At 40.6% G+C, this 26,859-nt stretch overlaps 1 protein-coding gene across 2 annotated transcripts in view; it reads right to left on the bottom strand.

Annotated features, from left to right (window-relative positions):
• LOC111273955 (uncharacterized) overlaps window positions 1-26,859 on the bottom strand; it is a 76,537-nt gene that overhangs the window by 3,890 nt on the left and 45,788 nt on the right. For both annotated transcript variants that reach the window (XM_086967470.1, XM_022855991.2), the window contains 4 exons: window positions 23,722-23,794; window positions 11,145-11,551; window positions 8,090-8,215; window positions 4,040-4,302 (listed from right to left, as the gene is read on the bottom strand). In XM_086967470.1, the coding sequence (XP_086823596.1) occupies window positions 4,040-4,302; window positions 8,090-8,215; window positions 11,145-11,551; window positions 23,722-23,794 (869 nt within the window). The remainder of the gene's footprint in view (window positions 1-4,039; window positions 4,303-8,089; window positions 8,216-11,144; window positions 11,552-23,721; window positions 23,795-26,859) is intronic.

A 26,859-nucleotide genomic window follows, 5' to 3' on the forward strand; every position in this document is an offset into this window, starting at 1 on the left:
TAGGACGAAATAATGTCTCAGACATTATTTCGTCCTAAAATTATTAAACAGGGCTGTCTGAAAAGAATCATCAAGCAAACTGTTACTAAACTAGTTCCACTTCTATTAACGATCTTAATTAGGAAGGCCAGAAATATGATCCGCCATCGCCTTACCTGATGTATAGCGCGCATACAGGGATAAAGATATTAATTTGTCGCTATAGCATATAGATATAAATACGCAAATGGTCGACTTCAGTGGGGGCAGTGTTGTTGCCCATATTAAGCAGTAATTAGAACTCCAAACGTTCTAAGCCATTTCTATCTATTATCACCTATAAGGTAGTATCGCACTGCTTGACTCTTTGAACCTTCGGAAAGCACAAGATAGAAATCTATACAACTTTGTTAGCCCGGGGGGTATTATGAGCCATCCAGAGTTGGTCGTGCACCCGTGATGTGACTATATGTATGAGGCTACCGAACCGGCTAATCCGTAACTGGCGCCGGCAGGCTAATACGCTACGTGGTGTGCCGATAAGGCGCTTGTCCTTCATCCTACTGACAGCAACCAGAAGTCTGGAGTTGTAGCGACGCATGGACCATCCTGTTGCATGACGTGAAACCAGGTCTTGGGTCCTTGGAAGTTTGTGCCTGACTACATCCGGCCAACATCTTCGCAGCATACGAAGAGAAACTCCGTTAAGTCTTCAACAGCAACAGCAGTGCCTGCTGCAGTATCAGTTTTCTCTTCTGCTCCTTTGCTACACTTCTCCTGGCTGTCTCGCAAAGAAACGCGGAGGGATTCTACCTTGTGGCGTTTTCTATGAATCCTCGAAGATTGCAATTTGGTGTAGCACCGTATATATAAGCATCGATTAAAAATGCTTCTAGATGATTCAGATTAATGCCTGCTGCACTGACAGCTGCCAATTGCATCTCCTCATGGAAGAAGCCTTTGTATAGCTGGATTACTTTCTGGCTACCTATCAAGAGTGTGTAAAATGTAACACTTTGTTGTACATAACAAAATCTTGGATAGCTTAACTATTGGCGTGTTTTTCTATCATGGTTCGTACTTTTGCCTATACATAGTCGATTTGTTGCCGCGCATAAATAAGCCGCCTGCTGTGACTATGGCTGTTACCATTGCTATGACAACAGCAACGGCCACGGCAGTGATAATGTTATGTTTACGTTCTTCTAAACAGTATCGGACGAAAGTGTTTTATATGGCCCGCTAGTGGTTACTTGGATTTTTGGGGCTTACGAGCCTTTTTCCAGCGTCATCTAGCGAGTGTAGCCCGACTGCCGATGCTAACAACGTCGTCCTTTCCCAGCCATGCACGTCGCAAATTTGGTCTAAGGAAAAGGAGGTTACCTTGAGCTGCTTAAATCTTGCAGGTCTTAAGGTGAGACCGGTAGAACTTGTCTAAGCCCTTTCACTGCTCCTGCAATGGCCGCAAAGGAGCACTAAGTCCGGCGAATGATTTCTTTCCTTCTTTTCAGACCGTTGGAGCGTGCATTGCACCTCCCCTGTACACAGTCCTGTACATAACATCCGCCCCTTGGCAACGGTGACCATTGCCATCTTCTGTCTTCTCCACCAGCTACTCATTGTTTATTGTCGCCCAGCCTTCTCCGTTTCATATCCCTTTGCCACTTCGCCCTGCAGGCTGACAGCTATTATTGCTACGTATATGATTAATAAAATTAGTGCAATAAACATAGGTCAGACACTGCACGACGCAAGAGCCTAATCACGATATTTAAAGTATATAATATGCACCACTATGGCATATAAGTACTGTATAATGTATTACGATGCATTAGAGCCTGCTATTATAACGCAGTATAGCACAATGAGTAGAGCAGGTCTTACAGGAGTATACGAAGGTATTCGTCAGTGCCACGCCTTGGCTTAGTAAGTGTGAATTTTGTTAACAACTACAGTAACGCTAAGCAAGGTCAGTCTATAAATGCACAAAAATTATACTGAAGTTCGTGTGGCTTTTACACGCCTTCTACCTAAAGTATTCGGTTTTATACTAGGTCTTCACTATTGCTAGCGAAGCTGACATCTGTAATCAGCGTTATGATAATCCCTTCTGACACTGAGGGAGAGACGGCAGAGTGTCTAATGCCGCTGTACGGTTTCCAGACTGACGCTTTGATTGATTTTATGGGTGTGACTGACGCAGCTTAAAAATGCATTACGGGTCGATGAGTTCGATTGGGTGATGGTAGTAGAAGGGAACGTCCGTGAGGGTTCTTTTCAACCGTCTGGGCGAAGTTCGAACAGTAACGTATGGCAAGGTATTAGCGGAAGTTACTCTAATCTACTAATCTCCAGCCGCTATTGCCTTCGAGACGGGCTCTCATGGAAGACGTCAGGAAGGAAGACAAGACAGTTTTCCTTCGTATATTCTGCTAGGGCTTATTGTAAGTGATCCATTGGCTGGTCAATGCTTGCGTGTCTGATGCAAAGACTCTATTGCCAATAAATCTGTTTTTCATGCTCACCGATTCGAATAGAGCCGAACTCAACGTTAAATAGTATCACGCTTTTATCTACCGAAGCTGTATGGCATGACAATTTTGAAGGATACTGTTACTACATAGAAAAGCGCACTTCATTTGAAGATTCAGCAACGAATTTACGGACCGCTTTTCTTATCTACAATATCAATACGCCAATAATTATCAGCGATGCTTAAATTGATTGGAGTGCGACCGAGTGTTGAACAATGACTTTGCAATATGCACTGAGTAAAGACACAGTAAGCAATTTTGGCCGTAGATAAAAGTAAGTAGATACTGTGAATATCAGCACCACGTGTTCGTAATGACAGTTCCTTGTATCACCCGGTGTTTTATATGACGCTATACAAAAAGTGGACTGAACTTTGTGAAAATAAATTTTCCTTTTAAAACGATTAGCTTTTGCGTCCTCTTTGATGTTGACATTCGTACCCTTTCTAAGTATCGTATGAGTTAGCCAAAGAACTACTGAAAGTTGGTGCCGCAGCAAGGTATTTACCGCAAATTACTTTGAAACTAGGCAAAGTCGTCTAATAGATCATGCGGACAAAACGACGATTCTGCCAACTCCGATTTCGACTCCGATTTTGGCATCATTTCGACCGATTGCCATCGCGAGTTGCAGACGTAGCCTGCGTCTATGTACAACAGAATTTGAGTTGTTCCCCCCCCCCCCCCCAGTTTTGCCTATTCTTTTATGTATCCAATACATTTATGATTTTTCGGTTCCCACAATGGTTGAGTCAGCGGAGGGGATTTGTAACGACCAATTACTACAAACATTTTTGCAATTAACCCACACGGTGGAGTGACATGACTTTAGTCGACTGTCACTAGACAACAAGACAGACCTGCAAATGTTTTAAGTCAATATCGAAAACACACACGCTGCTGACGATACCAATTTGGGTGGCTGATTTAAAGCATATGCTATATACAAGTACATGTATGTACAAGGCAGGATGTATTCCTCACGTATGTGTTGTAGACCTAAACGCCCCCTATAGTGTGCCAACGATTACTAAAAACGGCCAGGAGAAACCTTGGCACAAATCGGAATAAGCCAAATATTGCTTCATCCTGCAGACAGTTTCCTATATCGAAAAATCATATGCAGATGTATATGGAGAATAAGATTAGATAACGCTAGATTTCTAATAAAGTGTACTTAGATATTCTTTTTTTTTATCCTTAACGTAAAAGATTCTGCTTAGTTGATTGATTCGTTTTCAATGGACAGGGTCGTAAAACGCCGTTATGCCAGTTCACGTTTCGGATGACGCTAAATGAAAAACTGCTGCGTTCCTATCGTTGTCCTACAATGATTCCATATTCAACTCTTTTCACTGTCCTTTTGACGCACGGTTATCATCAGCTACCTTACAGCTCTATGTATAGCTATTCCCTTTTTTTTGAAAGTATATTCGATACATCCAAGTCAAGCAACTAATAAAATGTAAATAACATACATATAAACGGCACAAACTCCGTGGCATATCGATCACGTTACTACTCACCTCATTAGCATTGTAGAGATCGTTGTTGTTATTACTAGTAATGTTGTTATTGTTGTTGTTAAGTAACTGTTGTGAATGCTGCTGAACTATTTGCTGCTGCTGCTGCTGCTGCTGCTGTTGAAGTTGTTGCTGAGCTGTAGCGCTCGTATGCTGGTAAAGAATGAGGCCATGTGTGGATTCCATGTGGCAGACCAACTGCCACCACGAGGCGCATCGGTAAAGGCATTGAGCACACACAGGGGCCGGACAGTCTGGGCTGTCACCTATAACATCCAGTTATGCGCGGAGTCTATTAGATTTTTTCTGTCAGGAAGTCCCATGAAGCAGTATTTATAGAATTTATCTCATAGAAATGTTGTATATAATTCGACAGTTGTTTCAATCCACGTCTTAGATATTTGGGTGATGTGGGTTTTTGTGAGGACAAGAGTATTGAAGAAGTATCAGAGAAAAGTGCGTATGAGATAAGTATTAGCTGGTGTATGCTGACCAGCTACCCGCTTCATAACAGATTATTGCACTTTCCCTCACGGGGAAACGCAGTCCTACAGAGCAGGTGGTTCGTGTCATGTTATATTTGCACAACGGATAGCATAAGGGAATTGTCTACCTCGACAACGCAGATGAGTGGACTCCATCTTGCTCTACCCAATTTCTTTGGTCGATTGCATTAGCTCTCGAATCTCAAGCTTCATTCGCCAGGCTTTCGATGCTCCTAGCCAAAGGTAACGTAAGTGGAAAGCGTATTTAAAAACTTTTCCAATTTAAACTGCATGACTGCCCCAGTAATAATTCTTTAATTCAGCTGCGAAAAAGCTCGAGCTTATTACCACTAAGCAAACACTAAGCACAAGTTGCTTTAACATGTCGGATTGTCTATACTTAACATGTCAGTGTAACTCAAACGTTTGCACTACATTGTTGTAAAAGAGACACCGTTTACAAGAACCTGCAAAGAATACCGTTTGATCAAACAATTCAACAACAAAACAATGAATTAATCGGTTTTATTTGTTTTTTTTTTTCACATAAAACGACTTCTCTAAATCTCAGCGTTTGGCATTCTCAGAGCTTTCCCCGCGTCGTTTTGAGGAGTAGCTTCAACCGACTTGGTCTTGAGTTTCAGGCATTTTCAAAGGTTCCGCATGAATAAAGTACTTACTATTAAGGATTTGTGAAGGGCATTCTCATTTTTCTCCGATCGCAATAGTTAGGCTTGTCGTGCGCTAAGCAGTCTCTGGCTCGTGCTGCACAAAGACCTCGACTGTTCAATTCTATCAAATTTAGTTAACCCGGGAAGTCAAACCCTTTATCTATGCACCTTGCTAAATGGGCCAAAGAGCAGTTCCAGTTATATTTGTATTTTGTAAAGAAAATAATTTCAAATAAGGCACATTTCTCTAGATGGAGCAGTGGGCAAAAACAGGTGCCGTATAAGGGCATAAAAGAACGCTGATATCATTTACGACTGACATTTTATGAGGCAAAGATAAACGTAGGGTGCGCACTCTGACTAGAAGAGGGCATCAAACATTTTTTGTGGCTCAGAGACGTGCTAAAAAATGTTCAACAGCAGAAACTGGATGAGTTCTATTTCGACAATACGGAGTTTCAACAGCACCTTAACACATGTCGTTACTATATAAAAACAGTAAATCTATTGAAAAAAATTGGGTCAACGCACAGTTTCCCGCGGAACGCTTGTATTATTATTATTATTGTCCTATGGCTAGTCTCTCTAATATTTAAAAAGATAAAGGTGCGTATTCGTGCGTAGAAGACTATTGCCACCGACGCTTGATTGATACAGAAAAAATTAGCGAAAATCGTGTGTCTCATTTTGAGGTAATAACAAAATGTTCATATATGATATAAAAATGTCCCTAAAATATATCTTTGGATGCTAGGAATTAAGAATAGTCCGATACTCGTACTGTAATTATTAGGAGACGCAAATTGAATAAAAGCGCGCACTGCTCATAAGTCACTCACAGATTAAAGCTTGGTGTCGTTATTCTATCTGCAATACGCATATACGACTATTCACTAGTATGCAGCATTACCACAGAATAAAAAACAAACATTTTGGTCGGCCCACTTTTGACCTGGGATGCTGTACACTTCCCTGCTCCTGGGTTTCTTAATACATCATTAGGGAATTGGTGAGGTACACGAGCTTGATCCGTAGGCCCGCCCTTTCCAAACATATATCCCTTCGGCACTGTCTATAAACTCCTCGGTGTGAAAATGTTTTCTTTGCCAGAAAGATCACCGTAGAAGTAATTTTGCGCAAACCTCCATATTCAACCCCGCAACTTATGCAAAATTGGCTTGTAATAATAATACCACTGCAGTAACCAAGATAGGACGCCTTTAGAAAAACGACGGGGAGACAATTCCTCCAAATTAAGCGACAAACCTAATAGTCCAGTCCCTTTGAGGTATTCGTTAAAAGATAGATTAGCCACAGTAAGTTAATGCAGTGACGCAAAACCAAAATTTTTTTCGCGAACGATGCCTGACCGCAGCTTTATAGTGCCATGGTAAACATCCAAATATGAAACCGGATAACCATAAACGGGATTTGCGCACACTTTAGTCAAAAAGGCCAGCGATTTCTAGAGCACAGACGTCTATATTGGGGTCAGCCTTGTCAGAAACTGTTAGAAACCGGTTTATTTAAAACTTTAGTTTTGCATTTTACTGATTTCCTGCATAAAAATTGTGGCCATTTCATATATTTGATGTTGTACAGCTATAGTTGTAAGCTAACAGTTAATGAGTCCGTGATTTAATAAATCGTTCAGCAGTATCAGAATTTAAGAATATGTGTGTGATCTGAGTCTTCTTAACTAAAACTTATGGCAAGCTTCTTCCGGCTTAATAATTTAGCTATCTATGATGAACTCTAGTCTGGCCTGGCCTCCTTTATAGGATAAGCTGAAACAATCTGCCTGATGTATTTAGAGAACCTTGGATTCAGTTGTATCGCTTGCAGTGCTTCGTGGACACCGCATGGTTTTTGGCCATCTACTCTCCTCCCAAAGGTACGACGGTGTCCTGGCCCATGCATAACGCAACTGGCACTTGCTCTAGCGACGCGTTAATATGGGGTATCTTTTCCATCGCGCTAAAATCCTGGTAAACCGTTAGTGAGTTCGTGTCATTTTAGCTTCCAGTTGCCGAACCTCGCCCTATCTCTTGGCCTACAGAGTATCGGCAGTCCGTTCACTCGACCGGCCTTTCTCAGCTTTAGTCAAGTCTTCCCTCTCGTTTCTTTTCTACCGCTTTCTCTCTTCTTGGCTCGTTTACACTCTCTCATCGAGTCGATAAATATAGTTCGTATACAGATGCGTAAAAGATGCGTGTTGAATTGTACTTCTTGTACATTTAGGAACACAAACAACCTGAGAAAATACGTGAATGACGGTAGCAGTAGTACTGGTAATATAGACTAAATATAAAACGCTCTGTTCTGAAACATGGCCTCCTTCTATAGAAGACTGTTCAGAAAGTAACGCAACATATAACCTTTTGCACTCGTTGAAAGCGCCGTATGAATGAATCTCATTATAACCTATAGCATTGAATTTTGTTGCATTTTCGAACGTTCTGTACAGAGGTTACTGTATTTATACTACGATCTATCGAATAGAATTAATTACTCCGTATAAGGATGTTGTTCATGCCAATAGGCCCCGTCGCATGTCTAATCGTCCCAGATATAATATAAAGAAAAAGAAGAAATATAAGCTGCTGATCAAAGCAGGGCTTAGACTAGAACTTATAGGCGACACCAATAAACCTTTTAAGCCAGATATTCGGCATAATAAAGCCTGTAGAACTCTAAACAATAGTAAAACACTCTGATATGCTCACTCCCTCCAGGTCGTAGCAGAAGCAGCTGCTGGCAGTATAGAAAAACATTTACTCTACATGAGTATAATATCAAGCAAACGGCCAGCCTAACCCAAGCTGCAGTGGCTCTTTATCTGAGCTCTGCAGAGGCATATTTTAAAACCAATTAGAGCCTTATGTTATTGTACTAACCTGTTATTTGACTGGGCTGGCACCTGCAGGTGAAACGCAGTCTGCACCGTTGCCTTTTATGCTCGACGAGTTTCTGCAACGATGGAAATACCTCACGACACGTGCCGCAAATCAAGATGTCGGAATCTAGAAAATAGATTAATACATTTTGTTTAATTAATATATTGTGGAAAATCTGAGTAAGCTCTTGGCGCGTCATTTAAAACCTATAATGCGTTCCGCCTATTTACGCTCTTATTTGAAAAGTCTGTATTTTGTAAGTGACTTCAAAGCTAAATAGACTAGCTTAGTTATATATTAGTGTCAATATATATTTGATCAAGGAAAGAAACATAAAAGAGTGCACAACATTTCTAACTAGCTTAAATTGTCCCAAGCACTATACCTCAGTGTCAACGCGGCCAGCTAGGTTTCATCTTTGATATTCGTTCTTCAATGTTGAGTCCATATTGGTAAATTAGAGGGGTACAATAAAATTCGCGGAGCTTTAGCTACACTGGCAAAGGCAGCCAAACAATGATTTGCACTCAGATAGTAATTTGCGCTAACTCCTCGCCTAGCACCACAGAATCAACCTCACAGTTGACACGCTCGCTGACGATTGTCAAGCTCTATCCGTCGCTATAAATCTGTATCAAAAAGAGGTCTGCATATGAGCGAAAATCTGCCTCAATGCAGCTCCCTAGCCACCACAAGACTGAGTAAGTGAAAACCATTTTTTAACCCCCACATAACTAAAAGGGCACCGCCTGCAAAAGAAAGAAGGCTCTGAAGAAGAAGAAACCTGTTGAGCAGGAAACATGTCTGCTTTACGTAGATATGGCCTTCGTTCAGGAGTGAATGTTTTCGTATACATATACTAGCAGTAGCAGAGGTACGTACTTCTTACTAACTAGAGATGACTTCAATGCGAGTTAACTACAGCCTTTGCAGCGGAGGGGACGCCGACATTATCACCCTAACTGTGTCGATGAAATCATTTTTCCTAATAGCTGCATGAGGCAGGCTTTGATTTGACAAAATCTAGTTTCTAGCTTCAATAAACGTCGTTCCGTTGCAGAAACCCTATCACTAGATTTTCCATGTTGTTCCATGATGTTGTTCCAGATGTCTCCTGACACCTTGATCTTGTCGTGTAGTCAATACTGAATTCTATGCCTCATGCGTATTTTTGCAACAGGTATCCGTCAATGTATCACTGCATCTTAGGCGGGGAAATTCATCGGAGCGCTATTTCTTGTAGAACCAGCGCATTTGTGACAGTTTAGAAAACAAGCTTATCGACCAGTGCATTTGTGCACGTGTTCATCTAATGAGCCCATCTGACAGCCCAGCGGGGCTGGTAAAAGCCTCACTTAACTATTGTCTTACCTAGTCTACAAATTAGGCCCTAAAATCGTGACCAATTGACTGTGCTTAATGGCGGTATCAGTGGCAGCGACGGTTACTGTGGCAGACGTAATAGACAAACGCTCTCCAGCTGTCACCTGCAGCTGAATGAATGACCGCCTTGTTGTTTACGTTACCGCTGGAAAGGGCAGAATCAAGTCGTCCGTCAATAGGATATCGCATTTGCCTTCTAAGCCTGGCACAATGCTGCGACCATGCCTACCAGCTCATCGGCCTGGACTGAGCCAAACCACGGCCAATTCGATAGGCGCGATTCGATGATGGCAGCAGCAGTAAAAAAGACGCTCACCGTGGCAAAACGATGAATCCCATCAGAACGAGAGAGAAGTAAAAACTGAAGCTAGTGGCATTAGTAAGCTGAAGGCCAACTATCTTTTAGAGCGGGTACGTCGGTTAAGGGTAAAGTACAAGAAAACAAATAGAAAACAGAGAGTGTGTGAGAAAAGAGACACACAAGCTGAATAGAAAGCCTAACATAAAAAAGATAGTGAAAGACGCCTGAACAAAAAGAGTATCGATATCAACTGTCTACACGCGACTTCTCTGCGCTGCGGTAAATAGTTGTATACTTAGCTGATTATCGAAGGCTTCCACCACTAAGTCTTTTTCGGGAACAGAGATACTATCGTTCCTCAAAGCTATCTCCAAAACGAGGCCATGATAAAAAAAATATCAATGATTTAAATATGAAATACACCAGGGTCAACCCAACTTTGAATTTTTTTCACCAGCCGCTGACATGCAAAAATGTATCCAGACGAATTTTCCAATGAGATGGCTTCAGTCATTACGGCCGGCACGAGAAGGACTAGGCAAATGAATGGCGTCGCCTTGGAAAAACTTTTTGACTTCGGTGACAGTGCCGAATAGTCGGACGTAGAGTAGCAATAATACTCGCACACGATAAGCATCTACTACTCTGGGATACCCACCCATCATGAAAAATTTAATGCAGCTTGGAGTTCCTCAAGAAGCTCTTGAACCGTTTGCATGGCAATCGAAAGTACGCAGTTTGCTTACTTGATGATAAAAACAAAACCTATCGTCACATGCGTAATTTGTTCCCGGATTGAGCAAAGGAGCATCCAACGTCGGCTCCAGTTCGTCTATTCTCCCGATATACCTCTGCGTGGTTAAAGAACTTTTCATGCTCGCTGGCGGGCTATCGATTTACTTCGAAAGGCCATCAATAGAAAAATCACATATGAAAATGCAAATGATAGGTACATGTCTGTCCAGAAACTACCAAAACGCTGGCACAAATATGTAAAAATATAGGAGAGTACATATAACGAATGTTAAAAGATCATCATTCTAGTTTAATTTATGTCAGCCAGGTTATGACGGCACACTTTTCGTCCTAATATTATAGGCGCAGAATTATAGGTAAAATAAGTAACGCATCGAATACGCAACCTAGGTGTCACTGCACTATATAATATCTCAATGACTATTTATATGCACCCTTATTGTTTACAAATTTATTTTACGTGCATTTATTGCACGATATGTAAAATAAACAAACAAGATGTCGAATACCTCAAATGATCTGGCATTGCATTTCAAGAGTGGCTTTTACTCATACCTACCTACCTACCTACCTGAAACTAGCAGTCATGTACGAACGCTGTGAGCATTGTCTTACCTGCAATTGGTTGTATGTGTAACGAGCTGGTCGTTTTAGCTGGTACATTTTTAATTCCGTTGAGAACGTTGGCCCCACAACCGCCAGCAGCCCCGCCGCCGCCGGCTCCTCCTCCGCCCCCGCCACCTTGTTTCTTGCGATTACCTCCGCCGCTGCCAGGCCCTGTACCTCCGACCTGAATTCCACTGGCGACACCGAACTGTCCAGCTCCGGCACTATCTGTCCGTTGCCGTTTGACAGGTGACGATGATGCCGCTGCCGCCGCTGCTGATGCCGAAGCAAGTGTTTGCCGCAGAGCTGCGTGAGTGACTGCAGCGACGGCCGCCGATGTCGGGGTGCCACCCACTGCCGGGAGAAGCCCGGGAAGGGCTGCTGTAAGGAGGGGCGTTTGCGTGACGGCTGAAAAACTACAAATAAAGACGAAACAAAGCAAAGCGGAGGATGGCGATAGAGGACGACGCGTATGACACAAAAAAGCATGAATAGCGTAGAGTATATGTCAGTTAGAATTATTATTCAATTTTTCTAAGAAAAAAAAAAAGATTCCGTTTTCAGACGGATTGCTACATACTTATTTATTGTTAGGCGTCAATGTTGGGAGTTTATTAGCTGAGACATTTATCAGTAGTAACGTACCAGATTTTCCAGGTATTAAAACTACCCTTTCATTCTCATGCCCAGTTTGCTCATTAAAATGCCCAACAGCTGTATAAAACGTTACCTAAAAGCTCACAGTTGAGATTATCTGTTTTCTATTGTAAGCAGTGTAGGGAATAACCATTTCCCATACAAATAAGACGCACAAGGCAAGAAAGGCCAAAGAAACTTAGTGATAGATAAGTCGAGTTACAAAATCGGGAATTTTTACACGATTATTGGTTTGACATAGCATCTGCCACAGTTATCATTGACACCACACGTGGACATTTACCAGATTTGTCCAGTGTTTCATATGATGACGTAAATATAGATCAAGGTTGGCCTGTAAGCGAAGGAGGTCAATGTATGCGTAGTAACGGCTATTTTCGTTTCTCAAACGATACTGCTTTTTTTTCTTTGCTCCATCGCAAAGATCTGATTCGCCCAATTGATCAATTGTTTCGTCTCTTGTCCCACTTTACTTATTGGATTGCACCGCTGAGCTCTCTGCCTTCTTTAAGCTTTCGCGTCAGATCGCCAGATGCCACTCACAGCCATCTCTACACATCCACTCTAACGTTTTCCATTTGTTCTATTTATCTTGGCTCATAATCATACAGTGAGTCAAGGATGAAAATCATAGCACCGTGAACCCTCCGGCTTTCCCCAATGCAGGGAAAGGTATGTGTAGTAAGTAGCTGAATGATCTATTTACTCTTTATGGATTCGTCAGAGTTGTTGATGTCCGAGGCCTTTATTGTTGGTAGTAACTAGATTAAGGTAGTTGTCGGGCTCAACACGAAAAGTTTTGGCTTGAAAACTGATTGGGCTCTACCTGTGTCAAAGGGTTCCAACATGTTTGTTCACTACTAAATGGACAATTGAAAAAAGTGAGACGACTGCGTATCTGTTCAGCAATTGCATACATTTCCATCTGATTAATAGTAGAAATAACGCGAAACGCCCAGAATCACTGTGCTGAGTTAAATCTCTGATATGTTCGATAATCATAAGAATAAAATCCCGATCACCATTGCATAGCATCTGAACTTTCTCGTTCTAAAAATACTACCTATATAATAATAGTTATAACAATAATAATCACAATGACAATAACATTTACTTCGTAGAAACATATTTTCAAAATATATTTTATATTCTAGAAGAGCCTCTTAATCTAAATTTTTTCTGGCAGCATATAAGATTGTTAAAAATTTCTATCAGCATATCGAAAGGAGCTTAAAAAAACCGCTATTTCTGCAGCTCGGATCCGCTAAGGCGGCTTGAACAACGCTGCTCACAGCCATGTAATTTCCACTAGTGACGTAACAGGTCTAACGAGTGAAAAGCTTCTGTGAGAACAAGAGATTCCTGAATCATTTCATCAATCGGCACGCTCAAGCTGAGTTATCGGCAGTCTGACATTTCGATTACCTTGGGTAAAGCAAGCCTTAATGATGACAGAGTCTTTTTTTTTTTAGTTTAAAAAAGGCTTTCGATGAAGTATGAGATTAAATTTTAACTACGATTTAACCGGTACCATGATAATACTCGATGAAGTTGTATCAACGGAAGCTCTCTAGTGTTATAGTGGACCTTGTCCAAAATGGTTCATAGAGAGTTCTTCCATTGCTGTTACGTATAGATTTATTTATTATATTCTTGCTTCTTTCAGGAAGCTATGTATGTTCTTGCTCTTTTTTTTTAAATATTTTTTTCTAATTGTAAAGCTCACAAAGTGAGAACTTTATGGAGAGCTTTATACGTGGAGTAAGCGTAAACTAGTACCGTAGGCATCTTGTGTGAGTCGATTCATGATATAAAAGTCTGTTAGCAAAAAGCGGAAAGCTATTGCACAAAGAGCCGCTCCATCCCATCAAAAAGATCACACGACCCCAAAGATATCTTCTCGTTTAAACTGCGAAACTCAAACTTCTCAAGCTGTTCTCAATATATGTAGGCGGCATGTATATGTTAAAAAAAAATAGCATAAGTCTTGTCACCGTCGGCCAACTACGTTTACTCCAGTAATACTTTGTGCTTTTTTTTTTATGTTCAAGCACTTCCTTGATCTCACTAAAATAATGAGAAAGCGCTTTTATATTAGCTTTAATTTAAAAACGAGGAGCATCGCGTAGCGTTCGTCCATTTTTTAGAAAATGATAATCAGCAGCCAGCAAACCTACATTGAACACAGATTGGATGAAATATTACAACCAGAAAACGAACTAACGAAAGGTTTCCAATAGAACGGCGTCAGAACTACCGGGGAAACATTCGCGTCGGTCTCTGTTCTTTGAACAACAGCAAACGACAACTGAACGACAGCAAAAAACTGAAAAAGGTCGTTTCCATCAATGTTATGATTTTTCTATCGTACGCCGCTATGATTCATTGTAGAACATTTTTCAGACGTTTCAGAGCAAAATGGGCATAGGAGATTGAAAACGTAAGATATAATAAAGACACTTTAAGAGAGATAGACAAAAGGGAAAAATGGCTGATGAACTGATAGAGAATCCCTCAAGTTTAAGAAATATTACGGAGTCAGTAGAAGATATGCAATATGAATGTGTTGCATTCGAGATGGACTAAATTAAGAGACTATTCAGAAAAACTGGGCGAATAAATAAATATCTTTAATGGCAAAATGTAAGATATTGTTTCAGGACTATAGTATGTATTAGCCTGAGGATCATAGGGTATAAGACTCTAAAGAAAAGCAGGGGAGTCGCTGTCTTAACTCCCCTACGCCTTATATCTTGTGTTAGTGGGTATGATTAATACAAGCTAGAGTCGAATGACCACAATGTTCCGCAGATAGGTAAGGCCTATGAGAATATCAGCACGTTTTCATCTCATAGATCAACGGCTTCAACTAAAATCCCGGCAGGCTACCTTCCAGTAATAATACATATCCTCGTTAGCCCCCGTATATGATATTTCCTTAGCGATGCAGAAATAAATAAGCAGGACATACAGATCCTAAACTAATGCAGTGTCATTAGAACCTGAGTTACCGCTGTAAAGTAAAAGTTGTATCGTCTATATGCCTAAATTTTGTCGTCCAACAAATTATAATCGGAACCATAATGTAAAGTAAAGTAAAGAAACCCAAAGACTGAGAATTAATTGATGGATTCTATGAATTCAGTTTTTTTTAACTTCGCAATATATAGCATTAGGCACTCGAGAAAACATTAAATATAACAATAATTTGACCCCAAGCATAACAAGCAAAAAAAGTACGCTGTTTACTTGAAACGAAAAAAACAATAGAACAATATGTGCTGTATTACTAAAATATAGTTAAGGGCAACTAGAACAAAGCGGCATTATTTCGAAAAAAAGCGTAAAAGATGTAGCTTTGAGCCGAGGAGTTCTAAAGACAGAGACGAGAGGGTCTGCGAAATCGGACAAATAGATTAATCCAACAGTGAAAAAATAAATCCAGATATTTTTCAAATGATAATACGGACGCCAACCGTTTGTGCAATGAAAATATTTTTAGTGCACGAACAGACATAGACAACGGGGTCCCGTTCAGCTATGCGAAGAAGAAGACAAACGTGCCCTTTATGTGCTAATAGATGAACTCCCACATATGGAGATGGTACAGACTAGTGAAACGAGATTATATTATCTCTCATATCCATTGGCTATCGTTGCAGCTCTTGCAGGAAATATCACGTGATTTTGTTATATCGTGTGTATTTGATAAATTGATTCGTCACCCGAGTCTATATATTAGCTTTAAAACATCAGATTGAATAGTTATTTATTGATTTACTTAGGGTTTAAGTTATTTGAAAATGTTTGTGAGAATAAATTAATTTTTCCCGAAACTCTAAAAAATTTACATATAAGCATGTCTGTAATAGTAGACATGCTACAGTGAATGTCTGAGACTAACGTGACGCCTCGCATTTGCATCAGGAAAAGACGTCTGCAATATGTTGAAGGCTCGGTGAATATTTAGGTTATACAAGGAATATAAGGCTCGGTGCTTGATTGACACTCACGTCGAAGGAACGTATATTGAATAGGTTTCCCTTTTGTTAATTTAGTTGTTTATAATGTGTAATATCTATCGATTTAGCAAAAAACAGAATGCCCATTTGCACGAGTTGAACTATTAGTTATGTTTCCGTTTGAGGACTGCACCATTTGACGCATTCTACTGATAATAAGAATATTGCACTGCCAAGCCCGCTTGTGCAGGTGTTTACTGATTGTTTACCACGGTAGTTGTGTTATTCTTTCATTATAAATAAAATATTTTTTATTCCTGTTAAGGCTGGATTTTAGGGGTCACGAGTCTATTTTACAAACGGCGATTTTTCAAATCAGTAACCGTAATTACAGTCGCAAAAGCATCGAACGAACTAGATCTGGCTTGGCAAAGCATTTTATCATACTGCTGTGAACGTGAACATTTTCTATGGGTTATCGTAACCACATTATAACCGGTGCAGCTTAATAAAACTGATTGCTTTAGGACTAGAGCTAAGGCGGTTCCGGTCGGTAATTGCTTCACCGTCACATCCTCAGACTTGCAACGCAGAAACAACGTTACATTTCGAGCTTGATTAAAGAAAGGTGCTGCTACTAATAAAACGAGCGTTAGTAACGATAATATTAGTACTAGTCATAACAGTCACAGAATTTCTTTATGGAAAATCTGGCTAAGTCCTTAAAAGCTACCGTGTTCATCCTCGCTTAGCTGAGTAAGTAGGTAAATCTGTTATAGCTAGTAGCTTATCTAGTGACCCAACTCGACTAGACACCACAGTCGGCGGGGTCAGGCGGGGTCTCGCTTCAAGTTGTCTCGCAGCTCAAAGGCAAGTGCAATGCGCCTGTTTCGGATGCGATGATATACGCGGCGTCTTGAGTGTCCGCCTATCTGTTTGGTACGTGTGTTCGTGTGCATGTGCGTGTGTGTGCGTTTTTTCGAAACTATCGGTCGAGAGTATTCTGCATGCTGATTCTTATTTCAAGTCGATGAAAGAGCCTCGTTTGCCGCTGCTGCAGACGCTGTGTGGTTTCATCCGATAGCCGACTTGAGGCCTAGGACGGCTATGGACATACGGCGGTTCTTCGTGTTGTGGTACCTTAATGGCAAAGGAAATAATCCTGGCGAGCTCTAAATTACTTCACTGGGCGGTCCACTTGCCATCTGCTCGGTATTCCAATAGTATCCCACTGTTGCATCTGCTCGACCAGCAACACTGATGAGTTAATGGTCGCGCTATGCGGACAATATGGTGGTATAGTTGTTGCTGGTGTTCGTCTGTTATGAAGGGCCGGCCGAACTCTTCCTCTAAGGTTCGTCGCACGGCATAGGAGCTATTTAAAGCGGATAATACTACACGTATGACAAAGATGCTAGTGCGAGAACCTGTGCAAGCATGCTGCTGGATGTTGTCGTTGGCGTCTTTTAGGACCTATGGTTCGGAAACCGTGCAAATCCAAAAGGATAACAACTTCGTCTTTTATAAAAACGTCTGAGGCAGTGAAAAAAGTCAAGCAGAGGGGCGTTTCATACGTCCGGATCAATAATAATCTCTAGTCTCTTAAAGAACAAAAAAACTTTTACTAGACGATCCGTCGAGCTGAATTATTTAGTAATGCCGTTTCAATATAATGAGTCGGTGCGTCCGTACCGGCACAGGCGGGATACTACCAGGGTACTAGCCCTATTCGGATAATAAAAAAAAAAGAAGAAAAAGAAGAGAGCCCACTTGAGTCGATAACTCACAACTTCTAGACCACAACTGACTATGTATTTGAAAAGAGAAAGGTCTTTATGCATGGCATAGTAGGAAATAAGGCTGAATTATGTTTCGTTATATCGATTTGTTACATATAAATGCATAGTAATGCTGTTCAAACTAGGGCCCGCAATATTGTGCTATCGAAAAAATTAGCGCTCTGTAACCACATAAGCATGTTAAATTAAAATATGCTAAAATTATGTGTCAGTCCCAAGCACCAGCACATTTTTTAAAGTGTATTTTTTTTTTTTCACAATGATTGTTTTTGTTCGACCTAGCCCAGTATCCAATATTTTTTAATCTACTAGCAGATCTGTATCGATCTATAACAAACTAGACAGCCGTGTGGTACAATATTAGATCAGGTTCTTATGCACCGTTCTATTGTGTTAGGTATTAGACTAGAGAATTATTTCTCAAACATGATACGCTGAGTGTTATGGCATCCATTTAAAGACGCATCAGCAGATACGAACAACTCCAAGCTCGCATTTTCTAAAGAGTAGCAGACGTTTACTACTAAAACCTCACGAGGTCATGCAGTCTCTCCACGTGAACCGCCAGCATGAACTGATCTAAAAAAATATTCACTGGGACATTTAGCGCCCGAAGGTTGTCATTATCTAACCTGAATGAGCGTTTTTATTTAAGAAACATTATGACTTGGCTTCATTTTTGCGCTTAATTCTGATTTGTATTTAGTTATAGTTCTTTTGTTTTATTAGTGTCGTGAACGACGTTCGATTAGTTAGATGGTTGATTTCGATTAGCGAAACATGTGTCAGCGTGTAGGGTTGTTCGAGTAACAGGTACAACCAGGGTGGTGGACACCTCTTTTCTGCAATACTGCCTTCGAAAAAGAGCGCTTTTGCTGTAGGTCATTTTTGACACGTAAACCTCTAACCTGTTTAATGTGTTCCTATTGATGAGGTTCATGTAGTGCTATCTTTTATGAGAGTACACTAAAATAGTGGCTCAGTTAGTCAATATCTGGGAAGACAAGGCCACCTCTCTGGTATACAGGACCAAATCTTGTTAGCACGCATAGTTCCGTTATCTAATGAAGTAACTGCTGACTTTGCTGTTAGGAGACAGTTAGTCAATCTCTTGATCGTGCCTTGTATGACCTGTATGTATGATTGAACTTTTGGGGTCTACTGCTCAACTGTACTTTGAACTTTAGTGGATTCGCGCTTCCTGCCTGTCCTCGTTTCCTCTATGCAACGTGCCTAACTGATTAAACCTGTCGATCACATACTACAGCGAATAGAAATAATAAAAGTGCCGAGAAAATATCGCCATACCTTATGGACATAAGCGTTCTGATTTAATAGCGTCAACTAGTTTTACGTGAGCATTGAAAAGATACCAAAATGTTAGAAGTCGAGCCTAGGAAAAAGGATACACGAGCTATCTACAGATATATATATATAATAATAGTACTATAGTCTGAGCAAGCAGGGCCGGGTTCCTCTGACCATATCCAACCAAAAAGCGAACTTTATTAATGCACGATTTAATTGCGAAGACTGCTGCTGTAGTTTTTAGAACCATCTAAAAACTTTAGAGGATTTGTTGCCAGATAAACCCACAAAAGAGGGAAACAGTGCTTGGAAACTGTACTTGTATACTGCGCCTCGAAAGACAATCAACATAATGACATTATTAACACACAGGACACTCACAATCTTAAGTTATTCGTATTTAATAATCAACGTTTATTAGCGCGCCGAGGTAGCAGCAACGTAATTAAGCGGACTGGCCTGCTGTTTTGCTATGGTCAGTACGTACGAGTACGAAACGCTTAGTTATAATTGAAAGTCCTTAATTAATCAGCTCTATGTTTCACCTGTCATAGGAAAGAGATCGTTGCGCAATTATAAGTAAGCCCAAGCGCATTTTACTATGATCCACATGCGTTTGTTATAGGTTTGGAGCAGCCCTCGAGGGCTTTCAGATAGATATACAGCCACTGTGTGATATTTTTGAAAGCCTAGATAACTGGATCAAAGAAAGTTCCTTTTTTCAGTCCTTTTTGCAATGAAAAAATGTCCAAGTGCAATACTTCTGTTTTATCTTCAGTTTTGTTACTGACTTTGCAGTACAAAAAATACTGTTTCTCGGTTGCTTCCTCGTTGTTATGTAGTCACATTAATCGAAGATATTTGAAGTACCCTCCTTACAAATAGAAGTGATCCTTATATTTGACGACGAAGACATGCCCTTAAAAGAACAAGACAAGTCTTGACTTCTGTGAAAAAAAATCGTTTCGTGCAACTCTAAAAAGGCTATGGTGATCATGTGGAAATTCAGCATATTGGATTGAAGTTATTTACCTACAAAGATGATCCGGTTGTATTTTTAGTGAAATCAAAGCCTGCACATTTCTACGTTTCCTAAGCCAGCTCTGTATAACTTACAGAGCATCATTCGATGCTTCACAGCTTTGCCTACTCTCTTTCAAGGCTCTCTTGAGCTCTTTTCTCCAACTGCTTCTAATTAGTTTCACTTGAAAATAATAGATGGGCACGTCTGTTTATTGTTAACCAGACTATAAGGACGAACGCTGGTGTCGCTGATCCGGAGCAACCTAGCAGAAGCAAAATAAATGTATAAGGCCAATTTTTTGTGCACGAAATTTCATATACCAGAAGGTCAAACTCTGACACGCTCATTATTACATTGTAGAGGCCTGTTGATGGGTTGCCAGCAAACGCTTATATTATCTACTGGCAATGACCATGCAAATTAGTCACCAGAGAAGTAATAACCAACACTCTATGTCGCTTTTTTCAGATTGTGATACATCACCTCGTCATATTTTGAATCGTTCACACATGTTACGAGATGAAGTACTTCGTGAATGATGACCTCACGTTGTTAAAATATAAGCTATCGACCTACTAACTGCGTCTTGTAGGGAATCACTGAAAGTTTCACAAAAATACGACGAGCATTATTAGCTATAATATTTCGTCGCCTAATCTAAACCAAGGAATATACATCGTAACATTTGCTACAACGCCATTGTGGCGGTAACCGCGCGTCAAGGGCTAGAAGAGAGTACTTCTTCCTCCTCTCTACTTAAATTAAAAAACATTTCAAAGATCGCGGTAACATTGGTGTATGTCTTACAGTAGTAAAGAATTACTGAAAGGGTTAGGCGGCTGCTCTATGGTGCTCACGAATGTATTGCGCTTACCGGCACTACGATGGGCATAAAGTCAGTAAGACTTTATGTCTTATGTAATATGACATCTTATATATAGCAATTTATTTTATTGCAAGACGAGATGTCTCCTGTCACGAATCAATCCGTACTAAATAATTAATTTGGTTTCTTTTGTTTATAAATCTTTTACAATTGCAAGTCATGTGCGGCCGCCCAAAAAACAGTTAACCTGTATTCTTTTTTGTTTCTTTAGTTATTCAACGTAAGAGTAAGCTTGCATCGAAGGGAAGTATGAGCGCTATGTGATTCGGCTAATGGCTTATATTAAGATGCCGGATGGCGTCACGTCCTAACAGAGCAGGGAAGAACAAATGCCCTTGCTACTAACGTTCATACACAGAATTGATGGTTAGATGCTGTACCGCCGGAGCTGTACGATAACGGGTTGGCACCTTAAAAGAGAAGCGTCTCAAGATGAAGTTGCAAAAGGACTCAGAGGGCAAGTAGAACAGGACGAGTTGATAGAATGGGCATCATTAAAACGACGTCGAAATGTAAGGCTAGCTTATGGAACAGGTTTCCTTTGCAGAAAGTAGCCTGAGGAGGATGCATCATCCTGAGTCAAAGGCGAGTCTACATCATTGTCCCTACATTGCTAGCACGAAAAAAAAAACAGACGGATTCGAATTGCAAAGAGAGCTTGCGAAACCCCGTTCTGTATGCAAGACGCGTAGCTGTAAGGTAATACTGTGTACAGGTACCAAAAGTCGCATTCTGTGGCTTGTTCACTTCTTCAAGAAGAAACACGTAAACAAACGTTTCTTGGAATCGTCTTTGGTCTCGCTTCCATAGAAGAAAAAGGTGGAGAGTATAGAGAATTGATACAAATCGCTAAACTGTTCTCAAAGTTATTCTTTTCTTCTGGGGATATAAACAGTCAGTCGGCAACCGTCACAGACAGCAAGTTATTAGCAAGTTTTTAAGGAAATCGTCTATAATAAATTTTCGTTGTCAGATTGACTCGCTATTAATGGCGATTAATAATTAATTAAGTTAATGGGCAAACTCTGGCGAAGCTATGAGAAGCAAAAAGATATAGATTGAATTGCGAGTTCAATTATCAGCCCTTCGGAAATTTTTATTTATTTAAGAATTTCACTTCTATTTACTAACGATACCCGCTATCGCCTCTATTAATGAGCAGCCTGAAGTAGAGTCATTTGAAGTTTCGTTGCTAACTAAACGCTTTACGTAAAGTGTCATTATTAATGAACACTTTGGTGTAATCTAAAGAGTTGAGCTCTAAATTCAGTAAGACAGTGACTGATTCTTACAGAAGAAGAACACTGAGCAAACAAATTTGAATTTTGACTAATCGTCTTTGTGCCGAGTGAAGTTCGGTCGATGTACTGTGTTATAAACCACCTTTTGAACGCAAATTATCACAGTTGTCGAAAATCCTCTATGCATCATTCTGTTGCAGATGGTACACTACTATCAACGATTGCGACAAATCTGGTGAAGATTTAAATGAATATATCAGGGTGATAAAAATTTCAAAGGTGTGCATGTCCAGTAGGGAAATTATAGAACTTCCTTTCACTTGTTTATTTCCGTTTACTTGTCATGTGAAATATATGCCTAGATAAAGAGTTCAAGTTTTGCGTCTGAAACTCCCGTTAGGTATTATATTAGACATCCACTGATAATGTATCTCAATTTATGCATGTAACATACCTATTTAAGTCCTCTTACTTAAAAAAACAGCGATTTTACAGGTATCGAGGAGTGACTAAAACGGTGGTATCGTAAAGGAGAGCAAATCGCATCCATACTTCCTGAATTTCGTTCCTTTCCTTAAGACAATAAAATTTTTTATTGCTCGTCAATATAGTGTCGCACTGTACCCATATTAGTATCAGCTCCCCCTAGAAACGTTTTCTTTTGCTTTTGCAACAACAGCGTGTTACTTAATAAGTTTACTGCATGTTGACAACATGAAGAAGTTATCATCTAAGAGTAGATTTAGTATTCCAAAATGAGATTCAACACACTTTACCTGATTGAAAAATGCGACGAGTTGGCAAAAGTGCAATAAATCCTTATACGAATAATTGAATTAAACTTATACTTATTGCTACACTAGTTTGTCGCGTTACAGAACAAGTACTTGTCAAACGTTCCGTATGAGTACCCTAACAGAGTCCAAAAATAAAACCGAACAAGGATACACGGCTTATATGAATAATACTAAACGTTTCACTGATACATCCCTAAAGTCTGCATCCATCTTTATCTGAGCGCAAATAACGAATTCGACAAAGATTAGTTGGGGCGGCGAAAGACTCTAGAAAGATTTCTTAAAGAACTTTTAGAGAAAACTCAAAAAATTTGCACCGGCTCAAATGAACTCCCGCCGCGTCAATTACCACAAGAGTAAAACGAACTCTTAGGCTATCCTTCGATTAAAGAAAAAGCTGCAGGCAAGTACAAATAAAAATACTAGCTGAGCAGTAATAGTATGTTAGGTCAACAAGAATTTTTAATCCGTAGGCCTCAAAAAACTATCTCAGTAGGCTTGCTACGCTAATGGCTGTGTTACAGTAGAATACAAAGAGATACACACAGTTTGAGCCAACCCCCTCCTCCGGCCTTCGTTGTCTAATAGATTAAAAACCAGATAGTCGTTAACTTATTCATATATGACATTTTTACAGGAAAGAAATGCCTTCATAAACGGAGAAAGTAAAGCTAACTCTAAAAGCAACTGTCAGCCTATTTTGTCTGAAAATGGAAAGCGACATTTAGTGCTCTCTATAAATCGACATTTGATGAAAGAGACAAAGAGAAATATAGGATAAAAGATAAAGCACATACTCAAATGTAGCCTAACGATTAAGTTGACACACTCATCATTCGACCTCACCCACGCGTTAACTCGTATCAATGCACACTAAGTTGACACAAAAACTGAATGAAAGAAAGAACTTACGGGTCGGGTGCGAGGTTGAGCCGTTTGCGGGTGATCACCTGATGGGGCTTAGGCTCCGAGACCATGTTCACGTCTGAAACGCCGGACCGGACAAAATGCAAGAACAACAACACAAAATACAACCACGTCTGCAAAAACTCCGACTGCTGCAGCTGATTTCAAAACAAATCAGTGAGAGAATGACCGAAATTGCGTGTGGGAGGCAGAGGAATATAGGCTGCCATCACGTCACCCTGAACTCTGTCATCCTGTTAGTAACGCGGAGACAGGTAACATCGGTGGTGATGGGGCTGCCATGAAAGAAATTTGAAAGCCGCAACGACGCACCGGCGTAGCGATGTAATGTGTCCGAGGGGCAAGACGGCAGAAAGAAATTTTGATTGTTTTGAAACTGCAGTGATCATCGTCAGGCGGGCGAACGTTGCGACTTAAAAAAAAGGTTAAAGAAACACAAGTTGTTCACGAATTACAGACGAAGTGGCGTGCCGTCATCAAATTGTGTTTTGCAAATGATTAAGCAACGAGCAACAAGTAAATATACGTTGCTGTTAGGATTCATGATTCAGAATTTCATGAACGAGAATGGGAAGAAACCCATTCTCAAGTGAGAAAAAAATTGAAAACAACATGGGATAGCCACAACTAAACGCTAGAAACACTAACAATAGTAATAATAATAATAATCATCATATTAAGCAACAGCTGTAAAACGGCGTCAATTGAATATTCTTGAAAAGATAATATCGAGAGAAAACTATCACGGCCGGCAGATACGTGGAGGTTAAGGTAGTTGTACGAAAGCGCTATGATATCGCCAGAAAAATTGCGTTGCTTTGTCGTGGTGTTGCTGGAAGTGGGTGCGGGGTCGCGCTAAAGAGGTTCACAAAGGCTGGCGTGAACTACATTTAGGAAATGGTGTTTTGCAGAAAGGAGAAGGAAAAGTAAGACAATGATTGGGTCGGAACAGAGGAAGTCTGGCACGCAGCAAATGGCCAGTATGAAAATATTCTTTTAAATACTATGAAATTTAGACTTCACTGACAATTAGCATACAACGAAGAGGATTTTATTGTGATTGGAATTGATGCTTGGTTGCACTACTTACCGAGCGTAACTTCGACTAAGTATGTCATTATGTTCAGAGTACCTCATCCGGTAGGCCAATTATACACTCAACTAATATTAGATATATAAATATTTGTTCACCTTAAACTACTAGAAATAAAATAAATGTTGTGTCTATATACCTTACCGTATCTTTCTCAAAAGCTTCAGCGCTAGTATTGGTTCCTTCTCGACGTTTGATCGAGGGGTCTGTGAATATGATCGATCAACTCACTATAACGTATATTCATAACATAGAGATATCTTTGGCAGCTTTCGCTACGCTCGAGCTATATCCCCACTGAGCTGTGAGAATAGTCGTGTAGCTGTTGTCAGGTTCATAGCAGCATCTAGAATTTTACTACGCTAATTTGAAGGAAGTCGACTTCAGTGAGATTTATATTTTACATGTATAAAAATAGCGATAATTAGTAGAGGCGTTGTGAGGATGTGGTTGTCAGATGTTTCGTAATATTGCGTTTTCCAACGACAGTGATACGGACGGATGATATCTACAGGCAAGGGCTTAGCACGTATAATAGGCCCTTAATCCACTGTTTGCCTAAAGACTTATGGTAAAGTTTTAAAAGGAATTGTGGCATTGATGTAATCTTGGGCCGGTGTTGCACTCGTTTTTAAGTGAAAGGAACTGCCCTTGACAGCCTATTTTCGGCCTATTTTGCAGTGGTTAAACCTAAAGGAAGAACGTATAGCTTAAGACAAAGGATGTACCTCTGCTCGAGATTTTGACCGACATTTGAATATGGTGTCCAAATTTGATTGAAATGGTCCGAAAAATATCTCGTCCTATGTGATAAGATATGACTCAATGAATCTGCTTCACAAAGGAGCTGCTGCAGTGATTGGTAAACGCAAAAACTGATTAATACGCATTCCGATCATTTTTCCCATTTCATGGTATAATAGCGCGACTGCTTCGCAGAATAGCCAAGAAAATAATAAGCTTTAATCGTGTTGGAAGGCTTGCGTCAATAAAGGGTAAAAAGTTCGCGACAGATAAATCGGTCCCAGGACGCTGGATTAATCGTCATGCGTCACGTTCCCATCTTCACCAACTCAGAAAGTTTGTCAAAGAAGAACATAAAAAACTACAGGGCATCTATAATGTGTATCTATTCATAAGGTTCAGGAAGTAAAATATTGGGCAAGAGCTGTTTTGAAGATGAAGATAACTCGGTGGCACGCAGCCTCAAGATTACATCAAGGAGTTCAAGACAAGACAGGCATTACAAGACGTTCGACCCAAAGGCGTTTCTACGGTCTCGCGTACAAATATAGAAGTTTGCAAGGAGTTAGCTAAGAAGAAGAAGGTCTCAAGATGCGAGATGAGGACAGCATCCTGGCCAGGAACAACAGTGCCTGCGAGAATCTACTTCATCAAGGTGTTCAGCAAGAAAAAGCCGTTCTGTTCTGAAGTGGCTAGAGAGAAAGTAAAAGGTCTGCTTCATTCGCTTTAAAATCAGGACTCCAGTTTTCACAGACTCTGCCGCCCAACAACTGGTGCGTCGCGTTCAGCAGAGGGTTGAGAAGAGATAAAAGAGAAAGTATCTGCAGATCAGCTGTTGTTTTAAGATAGAGAAAGCCATAAAGTAAGCAGTCAAGTCGGTCAAGATGCTGTCCCCCCCGAAGTCGGTCGTCGGCCAGGACGGCCAGGATGCGGGCAGCCGGGGTGGTTGGTGTTTCAAGTTCGGTTCGTAGTGGTTCGTAGTGTGCCAGTGCGATGGTTCGAGGGTACGTGGTTGGTTGGAGGCCTGAGGCCCGCACACCGCTCGGGGGTGCGATGTGAGGAGTGTCAGTCTCACGAATTTCTCATGGATCTACATGGGCGGGCGCAAGGCAGGCAGCTATGGATGCTTACGTGAGATCGCTGAAACGGAACGATGGCCAGAATGCCTGCTGTAGATCCAATTGTGCAACCATCCAACTGCATCCAACCATCCAACTTCTGCAGAAGATTCGACCAAACAATGTAGGTTGACGCAAACGGGCGACGGTGAGGTGAGGCCCCTGTAG

This window comes from Varroa jacobsoni, unplaced genomic scaffold (genome assembly GCF_002532875.2).
Source record: "Varroa jacobsoni isolate VJ856 unplaced genomic scaffold, vjacob_1.0 scaffold_240, whole genome shotgun sequence".
Lineage (NCBI taxonomy): Eukaryota > Metazoa > Arthropoda > Arachnida > Mesostigmata > Varroidae > Varroa > Varroa jacobsoni.